A 22,647-nucleotide genomic window follows, 5' to 3' on the forward strand; every position below is an offset into this window, starting at 1 on the left:
GTCCCAGTCTCAGGTCTTTGTGACCCACAGTTTCTGAGTTATTTGCCGAAACGTTTCACGCATCTTTGTAGAGCTTTGTATGGAGAGGCCATATTGGTGTACCGTTTTGGTGCACCAATATTGCCGCCGGAAATCAACAAAAACATCTGGAGTTCACTTTTTCTATAAAGTTATTTCTTTTAACTCGAGAACTAGCATACGTGCGCATAAACATATCTTCTAATACTTGAAACGGTTATACTGCTGAAAATCAAGATCAAGGAGACAACATTCCTATTTTGGTGTCACCCACTGTTGAAACTAATAAGTTCAAACTGCTGTATTTTCGAAATGAAACGTGCTACGGGAATGGAACCTTGTAAAAAGATTTACTTCAACCCGGTGTAAATAAGAATTCGTAAAACTTCGCTATTTTGACTTCACAATTTGATGACGTCAGGGTGAAAACCATTTATAACAGAAGACCGGAGCCTGACATTACAAAGACACTTAGACAGGAAGACACACCCTATTTCTCCTTGTATATTAAAATAGCTCAGCCGTCGATAGCAATGGGGGAAGACCTTTTGTGCGACCCAGACCCGTGCTTAACTGACACCCTTTTTTCAAGTACCCACGCTAGACCGAGTACAAGGTCGAGACCTTTTAATCGCGGGCACCAAACTGGGCACCTGCCACCGGGTCCTTGCGTGCACACCGTTTTTGTTTAGTTCTGGGGCAGCCCACTGCTTTGTACTCACTGCAAAGCTCTTGTTTTAAAATGGCGTCTGACAGGGCGAAATGGAGTGACTATGTACACAGTTATACATATCGAGCACTCAAGGTACCCAGCCACTGGTGCCACTGGTTCCCTTGCACCCCGGCCTTGCACCAAGTGATCGTTCTTGGTGCCAGAGTAATAGTGCATTGGTATTGGTACAAAATGGTGTTGGGTAATACTGATATGCAACTCTAAAGTCAAGCCCAGTCACACGTCATTTTGTGAACGTAAAAGCGAGTTATGGTGTGCTAAAACCAAAGCATTACCATGGAACTAACAGATCTAACATCTAGTGACCAGTGCCAGAGTTCAAGGTCTCGACCCTGTCAGTACTCGTTCACCAATACCGTGCCCAAAAACTGTCATGGGTGCTTAAAGAAAGAGTATGTTAACATAAGTGGCCAGCGAAAATTAATCTAACCTGCGAGCAAGCTCTCCGGGGCGCTTTGGCGGCGGGGGGGAAAAGGAAGGCTTCTCCGCCCCGCCTCCGGAGCGTCCCGGAGAGCCAATCTCGACCCAGAGCTCTTCTGCGATTCTGCGAGCGCATTTCCAAACCCGTGAGCACTGGGGTCGAGAATGCCCGGAGAGCTTGCTCGCAGGCTAGAGAAAACCGAATGCAGAAACCATGTCTGGGCAACAATGCAAGTGAGAACGTAGTAATGGAATCTACTTTCCATTTCCTGTCGCGTCCGTATTTAACACTTACCAAAAGGCCTTTCCACAAAATTAACCCATAACACTCTCTAATGTGCAGGATTATTAGCCCCAATGAGTGCGATGTTTCAAATGTCCTTTAACGGAACGGTATTATGAGTAACAAAACTTCGCCAATAGTATGTCTTAACAGTTGACAATTCAAAACTGAAAATATTGGGGGGTTGGGGAAAATCAAGACAGAAATAAAATGACAGAAAATAACGTGATGGATATACTTTATTCACTTCTGCAAGGTATTCACTTCTTGTTCCCTGACTGTTTGAAACTAGAGTGAAGAGCAAGTTACGGCTTAAAACTGCAGCAAATACTGCCTGGAGCCGGTGATTTTGCCTCAGAATTTTAAACACGCGCAAACGAAAGCCGAAGAAACTTTTTGAAAACTCGCCAGATCTAGATTCCAAACAGAAAGTTTCCTCGTACCCAGGCGCTTCTTGGGTTTTTCAACGGTAGTCGTGGCGCAAGGATCATGGGAAAGCTTCAAAAACGCAAAGGCACAAGGGTAGGCTTTATGTGTAAAGCAAAGCGCTTCCAGTTTTTCCCATGACCCCTTGCACCACGACTACTTCAGAAAATCCCAAGAAGCATCTGGGTACGAGACAATACAAAACTGAAATAAAATACCCTCTACGAGTGTAACATCTGTAAAGTTTACTGCACTTGTGAAACTGTACAACATTGAGATAGTGTTGACAGAAACAGCATAGAAAAGTAAACGAAACGACGATCGAGGTAAGCAGAAATGTTCCTAGAAAACTAGGGTTCTTTAATTTTATATTTCTATTAATAAATACTACCTATAAATACATTAACATTGAGAACTAAAGCAATTATTCATCCCGCCATACAGCATAGAACTACAATTTTAAATTAATGAGTAATCATTCTTTTCTTTAAAAAAAAAAATGTTATTTGTTACAACACATTTGCTGTGCTGCTACAAATCTCGTACCCAGATCTCAATCTTACTTAAACCGACCGTGGGAGGCTGGGCACATATTCTGCTGCATGCGCGGAGAAAACTAGTAATTCCGGTTTAAGACCGGCTTTCACATAAAGTTCACGTAGGCACGGGAATTTTAATGGATTTTCTCGGTAAAACCTCTACAAAAATTAACTTTGCAAAACTTAAATTGACACAACCAGAACTAATAAAAGTCTTAGCAAAGATAACCTTCCGAATCTTTAAACTTCCTATGAAACAAGTAAGCAATAGCAATGTTGTTTGGATATAAAGACTTTTGCATTACAGCTTACTGTAATTTACATTGATACTTTTAAAGTCGAAATTTCTTTGCAGTCAAAACAGATGAAAACTAGTTTTTTGACAGTTACGGATAGAAGATAAACAAAACAGTGAGTAATATAAGTTAAATGATGTCTGTATAAAATTGTATTAACTGAATTACGGCAAAGGCTCTCTAAGTTCCAATAGGTAGAGACCCATTTGGTTTTGAAGTTAGAGACTTAGAGTGGTTTTCGTTTGAGTGTCGTAAAACCAAAACCAAAGTAATTACTCTGGCCAATCACATAGGACACAGACAATACATTGAACCAATCAAAACTCGAAGTAATTACATGTGGCTGACGCAAAGCGCGGGAAAATGCATGCGAGCGCGTCACAATTGGCCTTGGTTTTACTTCTGATTGGATGAAAAGGTGGCGCGAATCTTTTAAGCCAATCGCATCGTGTAGAAAGTGCAAAACCAATTACTTTTCGACACTCAAATGAAAACCGCTCTATTGGACAAAGGGACATATAAACCTATAATAGTAATATGGCCAAGAGAGACCGATGTAATGGAACCGTCAAGAAAGACTTTGCTGTAAATTGTCTTAAATTTCTACAGAAACGATCTAAGGGAGGCAATAGAACGTCTTTCTGTTATTTATTGAGTTCACAATTAAAACTATTTCAAATATGACGAAAACAGGAGCCCATAAACTGGAGCGAGCAACCTTTATGTCCTCATGTCACGGCGTTTTCACCGATCAGTTTATTTTTAGAATGATTTTGGCGCGAATCTCGGATATCTTTTCAAGTCCCACAAACCAGTTAGCAGAACCTCGGAAAATGATGTTTTTAATATTTTAATAACGTTAGGTTTAGTTTTCCTTTTTTATATCTTACACTTTGAATGCACTCATAGACGGAAGGAAGCGTTCTTTTTTTACAGGAAAAAGTGCTCTAAAATTAATATACCTTCAAATAAACTGTCGTGTAAAAACGCCGTAACATAGGCCTGGTATGTGAGTTGTTCGCTCTGAGTTGTGAGCTCCACATGAAAATAAGCTAAAGTGCGATTGCCTGAGTTCAAACCGGAGAGGATAGAGTACGATCCGTATATGGGATTATCAATACAAAACCCAGGCTTACAAACTAATTGAGTTTGATGTTTATTGGGTTAATAATGAGCGAGATACAGCCTTTCAAAGTCTCCAGAATTTACTAAAAATTATAAGAACATTCGGACAAGTGTTCAGCAATCCACACGTATTTCTTTGTAAATTTACGCTGCATCTTGTTCAAAATAGACCCGATTGACACCAAACTTGATGTATTTTGTACAGCTCGGTATGTTCACTCTGACTATGTGCGTCTTGTGTTGATAAACCTATAATACAGGGACTCGTTTCTAGTCCCGCTCGGTTTGAGCCAAGGAGCAGCAAAATTGATTTCCCTCCTATTTTCGCTTTATCTTAGAGTTACTCTCTCACTCTCTCTCTGCGTCCCATCCCCAACTAGAGAGCATGATACGGAAACAGTCTGGATATTCTATAAACTTAATAGTTGAAAACGTTTATGGAGAAGTTATATCTGACCTCTGTTCTAGTACTGACTCTGACTACACAATGAATTCAGGCTTGAGAAATGAATGAGTTACTGAAACGAACGCCAAGGTAGTGTTAAGAAAACATTCATCCAAATTGTTTCTTAGGAAATATCGACAATGATGAAATATATGACGCACAGAACGGTGAATGTCTTACAGAAGGAGAAACTGTACATCAGCTAGAAAAAAGTAACTACACCACATTAAAAATATCGCATTTGCATTTTAACTTCTCTGAAGGCTAGATAAGGTTTATTCCTAAATCTTATTCCTGATGACATTTAACTTTATGATTGATAAAAAATTTATATTTTTACTGCGTTTGTTATTAAACCAGGCTATATTTTGCATCGGCCTATCTTGCTTTAGACGAGATCACAAAAATAGATATTTGACGACGCAAAAGTCGTACAAAACGCTTCGCAAACACGCGGTTAAAAAGTGAATAAAACCAGCGCTAAGCTCAGCTGCCACACTGTCGTGTTGCAAATCCTGTGGAATATATACAAAAGAAACTCTTCTTGATGGTTGATATAAATACTAGTTACAGCTAGCTAAAAAAAAAAAGTCGCCTACTTTGCGTTATGCCGCATTCAAAATTTCATTCCAAATCTACGGAAAACAAAATCCAAATACGAAGATAAACTACCTCCAGAAGTAAAAGCACTAGAAAAAATTTCACTCGAAGGAAATCTCCTTTCCGGACACGACACATGAAGCAAGCTCTGTAAACAGATTTACACTGGAATATTTACTCCACGACGCGCATTCCACAACGCGAACAATACTCTTTACCTCATCACCACCATTGCATTCGTCACCAAGAGCGTCACTTACATCAAACGCCTTTTAGCGTTAAAGCATCACGCCACTTTAGGAAAGGTAATTCACCATGACGAACAAGCTAGCATCAGAAGAATTATGATAAAAAAGGAATATAGCATACCAAACCGGCTAAAAAAAATGTATGGGAAGGAAACTTAAACCAACGTGAATGTGGCTCCAAAAATATTTTACAATATGTACCAAAAAGCGAAACCTAAATAGCTATTTTCCTTTGGCATAAAAAAAAGCCCCAAACCCTTCTCAAATGAATTAGGAGCACTACAACTTTCAAATAACAAATGACCGAATGTACAGCTGAAGACGTCTAAGACACAGAGGCACTTTTAGTAGGGATTGCACGATCTACAACAGCACTAGAAAGCTACAGAAGTACGCACGTACGCCGAGTCATTATATCAAAGTGCACAAGAAACCTATTTCTTTACCGAAACTGCACAGGACGTTTCTTGCTGTAAAAGTAACATTCATGTTCCTTTCACCAATGTTTGGAAGTTATTTCAATTTGAGTTGGAACAATTGACATCAATTTTTCCAAAGTCCCGCCAAATACAGGAAAACAGCAACCAACCTAAATTTTACAACAAAAATAACAATTCTCTTAGCACCGGAACCTGCCTGCCTTTTCCTGTCAAGCTGTTTTTAACACTCACCAACAAACCTTTCCAGAAAAACCCACAACACTTCTTAATGTGCACGATTAGCTTTATTGAGTGCGATTTTTCAAATGTCCTTTAATGGGATGGCATTCTGATTTGAGACAAATAAAAGAGTTCGCAAATGAACTAAACGAACACAACAACTAAGTATACACTATAGCAGATAGCTCTTACAACAGAACCAAAACCAAATCGGATGGGGCTTTTTTCGTATAAGAAGTGCGATTCAAGAATGCATTCTGTAACGGAGCAAAGTGCGCCACACCGATCTTGAAAGTGGACCGTCACATGTCGGGTAGATACGTAACGTATTTTTCATTTCGACAAGATTAGCGCTCAAGAATGTAAGCCAAACATCTACTTTTTTATCCCTATTCACTAATCTTGCGACTCGAGCTAAACCAGCACATTTAAGAATATTATGGTTTTTTAAGGGGAAAGGCGTATGGAAGCCTAACCACAACTTAAAGAATAAGAAGCAAACTTTACGAAAGGATCGAAGAAGTCCCTGAAAAACTGACGTTTTTTCTAACCCGTTTCAATACCAATGACAATGAGGCCGGCTTACACTATACGATTTGCTGGAAGAGTCTGTCCGCCATATGTTTTCCTTAAAAAACCGTTCGTGCCAAAAAATCGTAGAGTGTAAACCAGCCTGCGAAAATTTAGCTTTTTGAACAACGCACACATTACCATGGTAACTTGTACTGTCACGTGCGTGTGAGAGGGCTTTCTCTGCTGCAGTTACACGGTACCCTCATACAATGAAACCTGTGAGTACACCAGTGCGTTTTTTGACACTCCAATGTACAATAACTTGTGTTCCAACAACACGGATAAAAAGCTTCCGCGCGGCAATTTGCACACCACTGCTTCTTCTTCGCTAAGCTCACTGCTTCCTGCACGGACTTTTCAGCTTCGTCCTTCGCGATCTGTAGCGCTTTTTGAATATGCTTTTCCCTTTCTTGTTTGCATTTTTCTAGCGCTCTCTTAACTGCATCGTCCGTCACGCGTTCTCGTTCCAATCTCTCCTTATTTACGGCTCTCTTCACGGCCTGCTGGATCTCTCGCTCCTTGTTCTTTTGCGAATCGCGCGTGACTTTTTCAATAAGGTCTTTCTTCTCTTGACGCTCCCGCTCAAGCGCCTCTTGTAACATTTTAATAACATTGGGTTGATCCCTTGTAGTAGACAGGTCAATTGTCGGAGTACCACTACTGCAATTCTCCGATGTTTCGTCACAACTTTGCTTACTAACAACAGACTTGTCACGCAATATTCTTTGATCTTGTTCCTCCTTTCTCTTTTTAACGTTATCAACTAACTGTTTAGCACGTTCTCGTTCACATTCCAAGTCGGCTTTCACCGATTTAAGCTCTTGTTCTTGCTGCCTAAGTTTGTCTTCTAACTGCTTGATTTTTTCTTTTTCTTCTTGGTTATATGTTCCGTCTGTCTGACTTTCCTTCGACTCACTTTTGGGGGCTGGTTGTGGGGTCTGAAACAGAGGCCAGATTTAAACTTTGTCAGCTGACGTAAAAGAATCCCCTTTTTTTCCGAATGGATCAAAGAATGTCGGGGTTAACAAACAATTGTGTCCCTTTAGTGAACTTTGTTAGACAGCCAGGAGGATTTCTCCGATATCACATAGTAAAACGCTTACCAGCGTTTGGGGCTCCAGAAAACAAACACAGCAAACATAGATTATCAACAACTGTTAAAATTAATTAAACAAAACACCACAATTCATTGTTGTTTTCGCCAAAATCAATTTGCAAGTAGTGACAAGGGGCGAAGTTCGGGGCCACGCCCTTCATAGAGAAGCAGTCCCCCCCCCGGAAACACACAAAACTTAAGTGGAACCACACCTGCAGGCGAGTGGTTTCCTTTAAAGTTTTGAACATTTCGACGTCATTTCTACGTCGATAAGAGTAATGTTACCGATTTATATTTTTTACAATAACACCGTTGGTTTTTGACGTCCATTTCCGGTGAAATTTCTCGGAAAATCGCACGAAAGAAAAAGACAAATTGCATCATCATGACGTCATTTCTACGGCCTCTACTCTTATCGACCATAAGCTCTCGACAAGAGCCACAATCATCTCTTGCTCTCGACCAATCAGCGAGCGAGAAATGGATTGCCGTCTGCTAAAGAGGAGTATAGACCATAGAAAATTGTCGTCTATTTATTAAATAGCCAATAAGATTGGAGAACTTCGTTACAGTTACGATTGATGATGAAATCGCGTCTGTTCCCCAAATAAAATCATAATCATAAGCCGCACTAATAAATAAATGGTTGGCGAAAACCACAGACTAACGGAGGCAAGAGAACGCGCGTACTGCTCGCAGGTGACTTTCACGATACATGTTATCTCAAATGGGGAGAATTAAGGTTACTACACTCACAGATACTTGTTCATTTCTTGCGTCAGGGTAAAGCAAAGTAAGTTGTCGTTGATATTCTTTCATCTCGTCACAAGCCTGCACCCATCTTTGAGAACGCTTCTTTACTTCCGGTTTACTTGTGATCGGTATCACGTGTTTCCGGCCGACCCAGGCTCTTTTCAAAAGAGAACAGACAAAGCAGTAAATGGCCGCTGCGCAGTTTCCAGTCAAGGTATTCAAAACACTACATGGTTGTAACCAAGTAAAAACATCCACATTCCTTGTTTCCAGCCCTAAACATAGCTAGTAAAAAGTCCCTTCCGGCAATGCGGGACAAGTAGATTTTATTGCGGGGCAAGTCACTTGTAAAGCTTACTTGCAATTCAACTTTTTTTTCGAGCCCTGCTAAATCCCTACACCAAGTTTGCTTTATCTAAGCAAGAAGGAAATTCGATCACTTAGTGATTCGAAAACTTCGACAAGCTGACGGCCATTAAGGCCCTTTATCAAAATCATCTGCAGCAGGAGAAATAAATAGTGAAGAAACAATAAATCTAACTTTCCACCAAGAGCCAGCGTACCTTGCAAGCATTTCCGAGTGGTTACAGTGCTTGGCTGGCTGCCGGAATTTTGGAGCACTAGATCATGACCACGAGTGTACATTTTGACCAATTTGTAACTGAAAACGGGCATTTTTTGGACAAATTTTCAAAGAGTTTTCCTCTCAGTGCGTATGATTTGGTTTGTTTTCATACAAAGAAATATGCAAACAGTTTACAAACATTGACTTTCTCTAAAGTTCCTAATAAAATAGAAACTACAGGCGTTTCCTTGAGGAAGCTGGCAATGACTTTTAAAAGTGGCGTTTCTACAAATCTATCAAATACCAATTCACTTCTCATCTGTCGAAAGGTTTCTTTGTTTCGTTTTCACAACGCCTTTGTTGCCAATAAAGAGTAATGCGATATATATTTTTCAGTTCATCTTAAATATAAGGCTGTATATTTGCCCTTTAAAGGCTCTTTAAGAGACATGAGGGTCGAATTCCAGCACGTTTTCCATCGTCAAAACACGCAATGCCAAACATGAAATTGAGGCAATGTTTTCATAAACAGCATTATATTACCAGTGCCCAGTCATCTTAAAGGTCAAGTAAACCGGGCAACATTTTCGCTCAACTTGTCGCGCAAAATTGTTGCATTGCAAGTTCGCACTCAACTTGTCACGCAACAAATTTCAATGGTGCAAGTTGCGGCTCATTTTCGAAAATCCCGCGTTGTGATTGGTCAGTGGTGTGTTTTGTGTCAGCAAAACAAAATCGCTGACGCGCTGGCCTTTCTAAGAAAGCGAGGGACAGCCCCTCTGGTTAAGGATTATCAATGGACGAAGAAGGTCAAAACCACGCAAAAGAAACCGAAAGGTTTACATAATAGAGTGGATTGCTTTGTGGGAAGAGGGGGGCTTCACCATTAGCTGATAAAGGCACTTGAGTCGGGCCGGAAACATTGTTGCTTAGAGGTTTGACATGAATGATAACCGATCCAAAGCTCTTGTCCTCCGCTGCTTGTTTTTATAATTCGCTCCACAAGTTTCCCATAGACATGGGGGCCTGTCAAGTTCTTTGCATCAATCTTTTCTTTGGGCCTCTGACATTTTTTCACTTTTTAAATCACAATCTTGGGCTTAAACATGATCACCCTCCACAACCTCCGCCATGTTTACTTCCTGCCTAAATTTGCCCGAGGTCAAGCGCGCGCTTATTCACCATCTTTCCCGCGCCTTTAGCGCGGGAAAATCGACCAATTACAAGCGTTGTCACACAAGTGATAAAATTGAAAGTTGGTTGCCAAAAGTAGAACTCGGGTCTACTTTGTGCAACATGTTGCCGCAACTTGCAACATTGAAATTTGTTACGTCACAAGTTGAGAGTGAATGTGGTAATACTGAGGGCAACAACGCTTTTCAATTTGCAATGCAACGGTTGAGAGAAAATGTTGCCCGTATTACTTGACCCTTAATTCTGCTTCAACAATGAGAAAAATCTCCTTCATGTGCTTTACCCATGTTAAACAACTTCGAGTCCTGTTTCTTTTTATTCTTTCTATACGTCCCTAATTTCACCAAGGACGCCAGCAGAAGCGCAAGTATAGGAGTTTTGACTCAAGTAAAACATACGCCGGCAAGGCCGCCGAAGCACAATAACAGCTTCAAATCATAGTTATTAGAGGAGACTGGTTATGAAAAGCGGCAAACATCAATGATAAAAACAACAGTGCTACAGTTTATGTTGGAAGCACCCTGAAAGTGCACAATCCTTTGTTTTCTGTTGGCAAATTGTTACGGAATAAATTAATGCAACGTTTTTATTGGTCAATACAATCAAAATGATAGGAATTCTTTTGAACGTTGTGCACTTTCAGGTCCACAAAAACATATAACAAAGGAGTCTGACGGGTTTCATAACCATTCCACTCAATTAACTATGTTCAAATTATCTATTCCGCATAAAAATGTCAGTATCTTTTCGGGTCGCCAGTATCGTTTCGGTAAAACCAAAGTAAATCACCTATTGAATAATGATTTTGTAAGTTGATGAGGCAACACTCTGTGGGTGCTGAAATGCGTTTCAAAGTGGACGTTGCCTTTCACCGTGTTTTACAAATAACCAGGAAAACAAAGACAATTAAAACAATAAATCAAGTGTAGTCGTACCTCTGGTGAGCGGAGCCAAAGAATCGAACTAAAGCTTTTGTATTGTCCTCACTCCAGCTTAGTAACTGAAACAAAAGTTGGGATACATTTTTACTTAGCACACAGCACCTATAGGGTCGATATAGGGGAATGAGCTGTAGGCAAGTGATAGTAATAGTCTTCAGAGTCTTGTTCAGTAAATCAACACCCTGACTTTGTGTCGCGATGGCGACGAAAAGGTCACTTCGCGCAATTTTAAACTTCATCGCTCTCATTCCATCTCGCCAATTTGTTTAATGCTGCGAATTTTTTAGGTGCTAAATTCTAAAGGATCGCTTCTAAGTTGAGAGAAAGAAAAAGGAAAACAGCCTTGTCTTGTGTTCACTAGGGACCTTACAATCTGATAACGGCGACGCCAATGAAAAGGTTACTGAAAAATTGACTTTTCGTCCTTTCAAACTTTTGCGCCCTTATACCAAGTCACCCAACTACCTAAAAGTAGCGAAATTGAAATTGAGACTGAAACTGAAGAGAGGGAACGCGTCCGAGTTCGAAGAGAGCTGGTGAAATTCATCGCCTCTACCGTTCTCAAGTAACGTTGTAGTTGTGCAGCGAAGGCAAAGAAATTTACAAAAAAAGCGTGATGCACGTGCAGAGTTACCGTTTTGCTTAACCTATTACTTTCTGTTATTCTCGTTGCCGGGCCGTTGAGGGTGCCTGCAGGGCTGTTTACATGGAGGAAGGAAGATCCTAGAAGGCGGGACAACTTTTCGTTGGGTTACATGCAGAAATTTCGGTCCGTGTGGTGCCCAAGTAGTGGTGTGGTGCCGGTCACTCAACGGTTTACTGTCAAACTCACCCGAATATCATCTCGCCCGAGGTTATGTCGCCTGCTATAAAGCTATGCAGTCACGGCCTTTTAACGCTTAATCCTGTTTTCAAATACACCTTTTTAAAGTTGTCTAGGTTCAGAGACTATGTATCTAAGTGTAAATTAACTCTGGGGTTCGGGCGAGATGACTTTCGGGCGTTAACTGTTACCGTGTGGTTATATGACTTACTTTGGCTGGCCACGGTGGTTCTCCTGTCATCTTTGCCCAGACAAGCTCATGAGGAAAGTACTACAATAAAGCACAATTACAATCAACCTTGCCCTTGTACTTTTCAGATCTCCATTTTTAAATTTTTCAAAACCAAGGGCGGTCCTTTTGCAAAAATTATATTGTTTCAGTTAATAGCTGGTTTATACAGCAAAGAGCTACGGCAAGAAGCGAATGAAAGAAGCCTTATAGGTAGCCTGGGAAAATAGTCGGCATTATGCGATGACACCACTGGTTTCCCCACAGGTAAACCAGGCTCACTGTTTGTGTCACGTACGGGTTTCATAACACGAGTAAATATAGAGAACATATGGGGCGAAATTTATAGTGGCCACTAAACTATGTAGGAAAGATGAAGCAGACTATTCTTCTCGAAACTTCGTGTGCATATTAAGGACAACAACAACTCGCCATATGGTAAGTTTCATCGGTTTTTATTTCCATTTTCTAGCAAATTTCCAGACCTAAACTTCGCCCCATATGTTCTCTATAGAAACCCGTCCGTGACACAAACAGTGAGCCTGGGTTACCTGTGGTTTCCCCAAGAAACGAGACCTGAGGAAAGGGCGCAGAAATTCCATGCTGATTACGTGTTGCTACCAAGGTTTGGCCAGTGCTTCTGATTGGTCGTGTCGCGTGGGAAACTTGCTTCAGTCCCCAGATCTGGGTAGCAACACGTCATCAGTATGGAATTTCTGCGCTCTTTCTTCAGACGCCATTCGTGGAAACCAATAGTGGCGTTGACAAATGACGGCTGTTTTCTCAGGCTGTCTTATAGCTAAACCCATAATAGAGAGGTGAGGCAGTGGTTATTCAAGTCAACAACTATCCTGGAAAATGTTTGGCTGCGCATAAGATGGAAGACGCAGACGCTCTCATGGCTTCGTCACGCGTTTAGCCCTAAGAACGTTAGGTCTCCTAGGCAGCCGTTTCTAGTGTTGTCACGCAACGCTCCTGTTCACAAACGTATGAATTATTCTGGAAAGGAGCGTTGCGTGTCGAAACTTAAAACGACTGGACTGTAATTTATAGATCTTATATGCTAAAGTTTTAATTTAAATTTTCAACAAATCAAAGATTTTCCGTCACATTTATGTTTTTCTAAAGGAAAAAAGTAATGCACAACACATTCTCAGAGTTTTGCATTTCATCAGTTTATACAAAGGAGAAGCAATATTACAAAGAAGTGATGGAAATTGTCTTCACGTGATTGTTTTGATTAATACTAAACGACACTTACACATGGTTTACAAAACCAATTTTTACTCCGCACATTGGACATCAAATAACAATCAGGACATCGGATCATTTCCTCCAACTAAAAATTAGTTAAATTATCACAGTTAGCAGAAACGTCCCCTGGAAATACAAAAAGCTATACAGGTAGGAAGCATTAAGCTGAAGAAGGGATTATTTGCGATGAAAATGGTTACTAAGGTCTGTAAAGATGTACATAAAAACATTTTGGGCTATCTGGATTGAAATTTTATTTTCAGATAGAAATGGGTAGTTTGCTGGTGAATTAACTGAAAACACAGGGAGCCCAAACAGTCTGTTTGTATAACTAATTGCATTGTAATTTTATTTAAGAGGAATTATATCAGTAAAGAGCGAACTCAAAATCCTTCAAAATCCCTCAAAATACCACTTCTGAGCCAAAAAGACAACAATTTACTGAAGGTAAGGTAACACAACGTTTATTTAGCATTGATTCATACTCATATTTAACCATATACCACTACATATGAAGTTAGATGACACAAACTCTAAAATTAAAATGCAATCAGTTACACAAACAGACTGTGTGGACTCCCTGTGCTGAAAAGGGTCTCAAAACCTTGCGATAATAACTGCTGAAACTACTGGCACAAAAAGTCAACTCTACCAACCCTCAAAATGGCTGACTCATGCAAAAGAAATCCATCCCCTGGGTAACTATTTGCATCTTTTAGTATCTTCTTGCCCCAAAACACAATTTTTTTTCTCAGACACATTTCACAGTTATCCAAACAACGCATTCATCCCATGGGGCTTCACTTATTTGTAATGAAGTTTATCACAGTCGTTTATCAAATGCAGGTGCATTTGTTTTGAGGTGTGGAGAAAAGTAATTAGGAGAAAGATGAGTTCAAACCTGATATTGATCACTAACCTCCCCATCACAATCTTCCATGATAGCCTCTGCAAGATCAGTCATATAATCATCATCTGAAAGAGGAAATTATTTCAATTCTATCATAAACGTTTACAAAAAAAGCAAAAGCATTGTATAATCAACAAGGAGTCTTTACTGTCTACAAAAATTTTGAACTCAAAATGAACAACATGAACAAAGACCAGAAACGAAAAATGATTTCTGTATTTTACCTCCAAAATAAATTAATGAATTATGGAACATCCACTGGGATTCTTCCCTGAATTCTCTGGGAGTCTTAAAACTCCTTTTATCTACCATCTAAAAGAAATCACACATTACAATCTGATCAGACAGTGCTTGCAATGCTCTCATTGAATTTTGTATTCTAGTCAAATGGAGACATTTTAAGGACTAGTACCCATGGCTTTTGAGCATACAGATAAAATGCTATGGGGTAACCCTTTAAATGAAAGTTCTTGACAATTTAAGCCCTAAAATGATCAGCTTGAAATGTCAATGTGAACAGATTGGTGACAATAATTAAGGACATGATCACATAACGAGTTGATACTTCAACAATTTCTCCCCACCACCTCAATAGAAAATGTATATGGGGCACCACATGAGAATTTAAATTTTTGATATAAAGGGTTTAACCGTTGAACAGTTTTAGATCTAAAAACAAGCACAAGCATTATTGTTTCCCATCTTTGCAACCCTTGTAAAAATTATTCTGTTTAAGCATGCACAATATTCATTTTACCCAAGCTAGTCTTGGACATCATAAAGGTTATGTCCAAAAGTAAAAATTACTGGCACCTATGCCGGAGACTTGGCCTGTTGGCCTGGATTTGGCCTGTCAAAACTGAGTCTAAAATATGAGGCATGTAATGTCTACATGTATTGCCACACATTCTTATATATATCGATGGACTGCTAGTCCATCACTCTGTTATGCAGAGGGAAGAATAGTTAAGTGCAGCAAATCATCCAAAATTGGATTATCTTTAGTACTAACATGTTCTAATTTCACTAGATCCATTGGTTTAAATACAAAATCTTCATAGTCAGGGTGTTCTTCCAATGAAACTGGTTCCATGTATTCTTTTGCCTGTTTAAATTAATAATGAAATAGATAGATAAGTAAGTAAATAAATAAATAAATAAATATGTAATACAAAAGTTTACACTGGTGCATGACGAATGTGATGAAGAATGCAAACTAACATGTATTTATAAGAGATAGCTTAAAAATTAAGTTCTACTTTCAAGTTTCTTTAGTATGGTCCAAGCTATAGTTAGGCAAGTGGTGATTTCATACAACATACAGTATCTTAATTACAACAACTATTAAGCCTCGATGTGGATTATTACAAGATGAAATAATATTTTACAGCCAAAGAAAAGAGAACTTACATGGATCAGTGATAGTCACCAAAACGAAAACAAAAAACATGTAAACTTCTGGAAAATTGTAATGTAAAACAATTAATTTTCCTCTGGCTCAAAAACAGCCTTACATCTAAGAACTGTTCCAGGGCCCTTCCATTTCAGTTCATAACAATTTTTTATTACACTCCTGCTTACAGCAGCAATTCCAGAAGTTTATTTACCATTATTAGCTTCTTTAACCTTTATTAATTTTACTTAATAATAACACACATATGTAAAAACTGTAGATCACTTGGGTGATAATACTATTTATTATATAGACATGAGTGTTTTACTGGAAAATAAACCACTCGTAAAATTCATAAAAACTACATCCGGGACCCGAGTGGTTTATTTTCCATAATCTCACACGTGAGTTTATCGATGACCTAATTTTGGTAGTTTCTCTCCATTATTTTATCAATGTCTAAATAGAGGATATTACACGGCGGCTTGAAGATACAAATTTTATTTTCTCGTGGCAAAAACAATATTTTATGAATGAGCTGCACTCATTCGTAAAATATTGTTTTGCCACTGGAAAATAAAATTCATATCTTCGCGCCACCGTGTAATATCCTCTATTTATTATATAGACACGAGTGTTTTACTGGAAAATATACCACTCGTAGAATTCATAAAAACTACATCCGGGACCCAAGTGGTTTATTTTCCATAATCTCACACATGAGTTTATCGATGACGTAATTTCAGTAATTTCCCTCTATTATTTTGTCGATGTCTTTTTGTCTATATAATAAAAAGAACATTACAAGGGGGCTTGAAGATATGAATTTTACTTTCTTGTGGCAAAAACAATATTTTACTCACTCACTGCGCTCTAGCCTGCGAAAACATCCCTTTCTCCTCGCTCTTTGCCGATGGGGACATTTCGCGCGGAGGAACGTCTACGACTCAGTGACAGAAATTCCATACTGACGACGTAAAATCTGTCCGGAATCCGGTCAGAATCGCTGATTGGTCGACGGAGAAGTTAGATTCTTTTAGCTATGGTTTATAAATGACAGACAAAAGACAAAAGGCCACAAAGGTCGAATGTAAACGCGAAGAATCTCTAACAAAACAGTCAATATTTGTGGAATATAGTCTTCTCTATAAGAAGCATTTGAGTTTTGCTGGATCTTGTTGGCAGATGAACACAACAATTTACCGAAATCGACCAGACGACACCTAAAATTGGACAAATTCGTATTTGGAACCCCATGACTACTGGATTTATTATGTAAACATTGGATTGCATCAACAGTATGGAATTTCTGCCGCTGAGTCGCAGACGTTCCTCCTCGCGAAACGTCCTCGGCGGCGAAGAGCGAGGAGAAACGGATGTTTTCCCAGGCTAGCTGCGCTCGTTCATAAAATATTGTTTTGCCACTCGAAAATAAAATTCATATCTTCGCGCCACCGTGTAATATCCTCTATATAATATAACAGCTCTTAAAAACATCAGCTACAGTTGTTGCATTATCATTTGCAACCTTGAGATAATTATCCGTATAACAGTACCTTTTCTTTCATCCTCTCAAGAGTAAACTTCAAGAGCTTGGTAAGTTGTTCTGCAGTTTTGCTGGACATGAGTGCAGGTAACTTCTGGGGCTATAGATCCAGAAATTAAGAAAAGGTTATTTTTCATCACAGAAATTTACTACATTCCATACTCCACATGCAACCACCTCCCATAAGTAAACCCTGTCATAAGCAAACACCTTTGCGCAAAAACAAAATATTTTGGTTGGTCACTTAAACAAAAAAAAAATGCCCCTGGTTTTAAGACTAACTACGAAACAGTTTGATGACACAGTTGAAACTCCCCACAACGGCCATCTTGTGGACAGAAGAAAGTGGCCATTGTAGAGAGGTTTAAACAAGAGTCAATGTATAGACTGTCTGCCAAAAAAGTGGCCATTGTACGTAGAGAGGTGGCTGTTGGCATATTTAACAATTATTCCTCTAGCCCGAATGGGCTCTGAGTCAATAGCCCATGAGGCGGAAGGGCGAATGGGCTTTTGACTCAGAGGCCATGAGGGCGAGAGGAATAATTATTTTGGTAAAATCCAACTAGTTGGTCAAAAATGTCGCGACAAATCAACTTTAGCTAGTTAAAGCTAGACTCTAATCCTTTTTTGCACTAGTTGGATTTTACTAAAAAATAATATTGCTGGTACTTGTAGTGGACAGTACTGCTTAGAATCTTGTCCTGTTATTAATACAAAGAAAATAGATCCCATTGTAAAATAGGTTTGTCTGGAGACATGGTGTTTTGGTCAAAAGTGTAAATGTCAACAACCTACAGATATATATAACTGCAAACTACAGATACACAAAAAAAAGACTCCAAAATGACTTGTAGACTACCTGGCATGAAGGGCACTTCCACTTGCCATTGATTACGGTTCCTGAATGTGCACATTTCTTGTGAAATACACGTGGGCAATATTCACAAGCAATAACTTCCCCTGCTTTATGACACTCCCAACAGTACCAGTCATGTGTGTTAGCTGAAAGTTTTTTCCTTTGATTTTCTATTTCTTCCTGTCACAAAGAAAAAGACAAAACTATAAGTTACTGCAAATTTATTTACCTTAAAGTTAGCAATGAATTGCACAGAAAAAGAAATCTAAGGATGAGTAGAAAATGAAAGATAAGGGGACAGAAAAATTTCATAAAAAGGACTCCTGTACTAGAAGGTTTGTTACAAGACAATACCTTTTCTTGGTTATTGCTTCAATGTTTACAAGAATATTGTCTTATACACCCCCGTAAGAATGATCCTCAGCTTGCTATGGTCTCTCTCTTAAAGGTCATTGCTTAAAATAATACACCTGCCAAATCTCACACTTTCAGTAAGAGTTTCTGCCCTGTAGATTCCAAACTTGTCCAGCTCATACACTGTACCTGCAGACAAATTTCTGCCTGGCAGAGAAATTTGAGCTATGAGAGTCTTTCACTTAAACTAATACTATTCCTAATACTCTAAAGGCCAGTTCAGTTTTAACAAATGTTTTGTTCTATTGCAGCTGGGCATGTATGCACTTAATTTAAGCTAATACACTTTAGATACCCTATCTAAGGATCACACCAGGAACACAATGCCAACAAGGGCAAAAATGATACCCTACTCAAGGTCCAGGACCCTTCAAAACCATACCCTACTGGGCAGAACATACCTATCCAGCCCATATTTTCTTTATTTTATTTTATTAATTTTTCCAAAACAATAAGATTAAGTGACACTACAAAAATTAACCCGCAAAAATATTACTGAGACACGGCAACAGCAAGTGCCAGTTATTACAGGTCCATAAATGGGAGTACTCTCCCCCCTGCCAAGGATATCCTGAGCATATGTTTCTCCCACTGATTAAAAACTTGGGTAGAGAGAGACAAATGTACAGTTTTCTCGAGCAAGGGACAAAGTGATGGCATGGAGCCAAGCTAAGGGTTGAGCATTTTAACCCTGTCTTCATGGTGTGAAGTCTGAAACGCATAAACCATGAACACTACGCCCCCGCAGAAACTTGAGTATTGCCAACTAATACTGTACTTATCATCATATTACTGGCTAAAAAGAAAAAAAGAATAATTGTTGTACCAAGTGCACGCCTTTTGATTTGAACCAAGAATACTTGAAAACTAATCATTTCTGAAAATAACATTGGAAGTCCCTCTTTTTGAGAGGAACTTAAAAGGCTGGTTTTGAGCCAAAACAGTGTTTAATCATGATTAATGTTGGCAAGGTGTTGAGAAAGGCAACGGCAAGCTAAATACACTGTATACTCAACAGAAGACGACTACTGGCATCTTAAGGTTTAAAAAGGAGCGCTAATTAAGATAGAAACAAGAAAATATGTGTTGAGCAAATTTTAACACCTTCCTAGAATGTATGCCAAACGAAAGAAAAAAAATGTAACTAAGAAATTTAGAAAGGACCGGATAAAACAATATCTCACTAAGGTGCCATTATCCACGTTCTGTGCGCTTTTTAATACAACTATACATCAGAAAGTCAAACATGACTCTGGGAATTAATGCTTTTTGCGATAACGATCAGTTCTCAATTAGAATACTCTTAATTTTGGTAATGCAGTGACTGTTACAATTCTGGTCGGCTAGATAACGGGCACATCTGTGGAGGAATTGTTTACTTCCGAAAAGAAATGGCGTTCTATTTCGGTAGAAGATTTCAATGGCAATGTGTATGCAAACATATGCAAATTAAGAAAACAATTACCGTAACCAACGAGCATTAATTAAACCAGTGGATCCAACGTAAGAGATATAGAAAAAACACGACTTTCATTACTTGATGTTCAAAACCTGAGAAAGGAACACGGCCGATGACTTCATCACGTTTAGATGAGAAATCTTCCGTGATTAGAAATGAACTATCCCTCTTTTTTCAATCGTGATAATTGAAGCAATGATAAATTCACCGGCAGAAGAGTTTAAGTGGCCCCCAATATCAATAAATATTCATAGACAAACCTCAATAAACGTGGAACATAACAATTAGGCACAAGAACCTCTAATCTGCATTAAAAGTGAAGCCGAGTTCAAAATACCAACAACCACTTGCGTTCAACATTCTCACGGCATGTCAGAACGCATTTTTAAGCTACATTAACTCAAGGTAACAGACACAAAAGTTATCTAATCATTTTTTTCTTCCCATTCAGAAAAAAACTAGGGAATAGACTCTTGTATTTTTTCGTGTTATGAATATTCCGGTTTTGTTCGATAACAATTTGCATGAATATTCAGACGGGTTTAAAATCACTGAACTGTGTCTTCCCAAACAGAACTATTTCATCATAAAGTTTTTGCCATTAAATAACCCTAAAATACATTCACTTATGTATACTTGCCATGTCGTGCTTTCCCCTCGACAGTAAAAGACGTTAGCGACGAGAAAAGAACCGCCCCCGCGTTTAAGTAAGCTTATAATACCTAAACAATAAGAGGCCTTCTAACATCGCTTGCGCGTCTAGTCACTTCCTGCGAAACTAAAGAACGCGTGTTCTAACACATGGAACGAATTATTTTACTCACTTCGTCCTCTTCGTCCTTTCGAAGAACTCTGTACGCCGTCTGTGGAATTCCTTTAGTACTACCGTGGCTTGAGAAGGTAGTAACTTGGAGAATCAAGCCATCTTTTACCGCAAACTTCAACTGCCGAAGAATCTCAGACTTACTCCAATCAAATTCTTGAAGCACTGATCGTACAATCCTTCCTTCGTTCGGACACTGTTTCTGAGCCGAAATTTTCACAATAGCCTCCTTCAGCGCTAAGACGTAGAAGGGATCAGAATATCTCCTCACAGCGAACTTTGCCATCCCAAACACACAGCCACTTTTGTCTCCATACAGGTCTGTGAACGTTTCGCGGTCCTCCAGTCAAATACGCATGCTTTTCGAAGCCTGCGCGGAAAGCGAACAAATCCACGATCTCCTTCCGATGACGTAACGGAACACCTCCGGAAATCGATCTCAGAATGGATCACGCAAGTTTGAAACCGAAGGGAAATGATATCGGGCGTCTTTTACTTTTTAATGGCTATACAGTTGGTACACACTTGTCTAAATTCACCTGAGGAAACTAAAAAGTTAATACTATTCCTGAGCGTAGATTCTCAAGCATTAGCTAGCATTATTTTTGGGGTTGCCTTAGAAACTCTGAGACAAGACTCGCGCGTATTTTGTGGAAGGCGCGCACTTCCTCTAGTTCTGTGCGTTGACAATTGACCTTTGTAAACCTGCCAATATCAACAGTTATCACAGAATCAATTTTCCAGTTCCTCGTTTCAGTCAACCGTTCACGTACTATATTTCTAACATTGCTGAGTCATCCCCTAGCCCTACCCTGAACCTGGCACCTGTTCTTATATCACATACATTTTAAACAATATTCCTTTATAATCAATATTTTTTTTATTTAAAAGTGCTTTTGTCATCAACAGCCGTTGTCAGAACTGCTTTTTTTGTTTTATGTCGCCCTTGGTAATCAAATCCACTCCTATCATAGTATACTTCCGCATAGTACCGTTAAAGTTGTCATTCTTTTTTTCACGGGGTACTTGGTAATGTTTAAGATATCTTGGAAAGGAACGACGATAGTAGGCTCGATTACCAGCCGCTGTTCGGGAAAATGAGCCAGCACTCATCCCCCAGCACTCATCCTCTTCGGGGAGGATCCAAGACCGGACCCGGGAGACGGCGGAAATCGAGCCTACGACGATAGGAGCCCTCCTCCTTTCCGTTCCCGCTTTCACTGCTGCATGGTCAGGTTCCTAAAGTAACTTTTCGGCTTTGACAAGAATTCGTGACAGTCGAGAGATTCAAATTCATGAGACATGTGGTCCGTTGACGAAACATCAGTTCCTATGTGTAGGGGTTGTAGGTTAAAATGCGGAGGCGTGATAGAATACTGCATAACGATGTTGGACTCCGGGATCTGGTTCCCATTTCTAGAAGTGACTAGGGCGATGAAAAGATACAGTAGGGTTCCCGACAGTTTGAGAAAAACTTTGCCAGATGGAGACTTATGTTTGCCTACTTTCCACGAACACTCCAAAGAGCAAAAACTTTCCGGACCACAAAACTCTTCGGAAGTCTTGAAAAGGGTCAGACGTACAGGATGCAACCTATAATATCTATATTTTTACGCTAAACAGACTTATATACTTAGGGCCTGTTTACATAGAGTTGGGGGACCCCAGGTAGGTGAGGTAACCCGCTTAGGTGGGGTAACCCGCCTGTCCATACAATCTCTCATTTTAATATGATCACGTTTACATGTTACATGGGGGAGGGTGCAGGGGGTGCGCACCCCCCCCCCCCCCCGAGATGACCTGCGGTTTTCTAATACAACTGGTATTCTGCAAAAAAAAAGCTATGTAATTTATTGGTGTTGAAGTAGAGCAAGAGACGAGTGCACCCCCTCCTAAAAAAAATCCTGGATCCGCCCCTGTGTTAGGTGGGGTAACCCGCCGCATGTCACTACTTCCAAGCTGTAAGCCAGGAGCCCATAATGGGCTCCTGTGTAAGCTTATTTTGAATTTAATGTTAATTAACCTA

At 39.6% G+C, this 22,647-nt stretch overlaps 1 protein-coding gene across 3 annotated transcripts; it reads right to left on the reverse strand.

Moving 5' to 3' along the window:
• Positions 1-1,675: 1,675 nt before the first annotated feature.
• LOC140954109 (zinc finger MYND domain-containing protein 11-like) lies at positions 1,676-21,126 on the reverse strand. Of its 3 annotated transcripts, none has more exons than XM_073403518.1 (11): positions 20,623-21,125; positions 17,929-18,105; positions 17,080-17,169; positions 15,143-15,235; positions 14,355-14,442; positions 14,140-14,195; positions 13,228-13,305; positions 11,949-12,008; positions 10,909-10,973; positions 8,218-8,371; positions 1,676-7,303 (listed from the first exon to the last, which is right to left on the reverse strand). In XM_073403518.1, exons 1-11 carry the CDS (start codon positions 20,905-20,907, stop codon positions 6,521-6,523), a joined length of 1,929 nt encoding a protein of 642 aa, XP_073259619.1. In that variant the 5' UTR covers positions 20,908-21,125; the 3' UTR covers positions 1,676-6,520. The 3 variants fall into 3 exon arrangements, with proteins under 3 accessions (XP_073259619.1, XP_073227196.1, XP_073227188.1); XM_073371095.1 differs by lacking the exon at positions 20,623-21,125 and adding an exon at positions 20,439-20,561; XM_073371087.1 differs by lacking the exon at positions 13,228-13,305 and having other exon boundaries at positions 20,623-21,126.
• Between the last annotated feature and the right edge of the window lie 1,521 nt (positions 21,127-22,647).

Source organism: Porites lutea, chromosome 1, assembly GCF_958299795.1.
Source record: "Porites lutea chromosome 1, jaPorLute2.1, whole genome shotgun sequence".
Classification (NCBI taxonomy): domain Eukaryota; kingdom Metazoa; phylum Cnidaria; class Anthozoa; order Scleractinia; family Poritidae; genus Porites; species Porites lutea.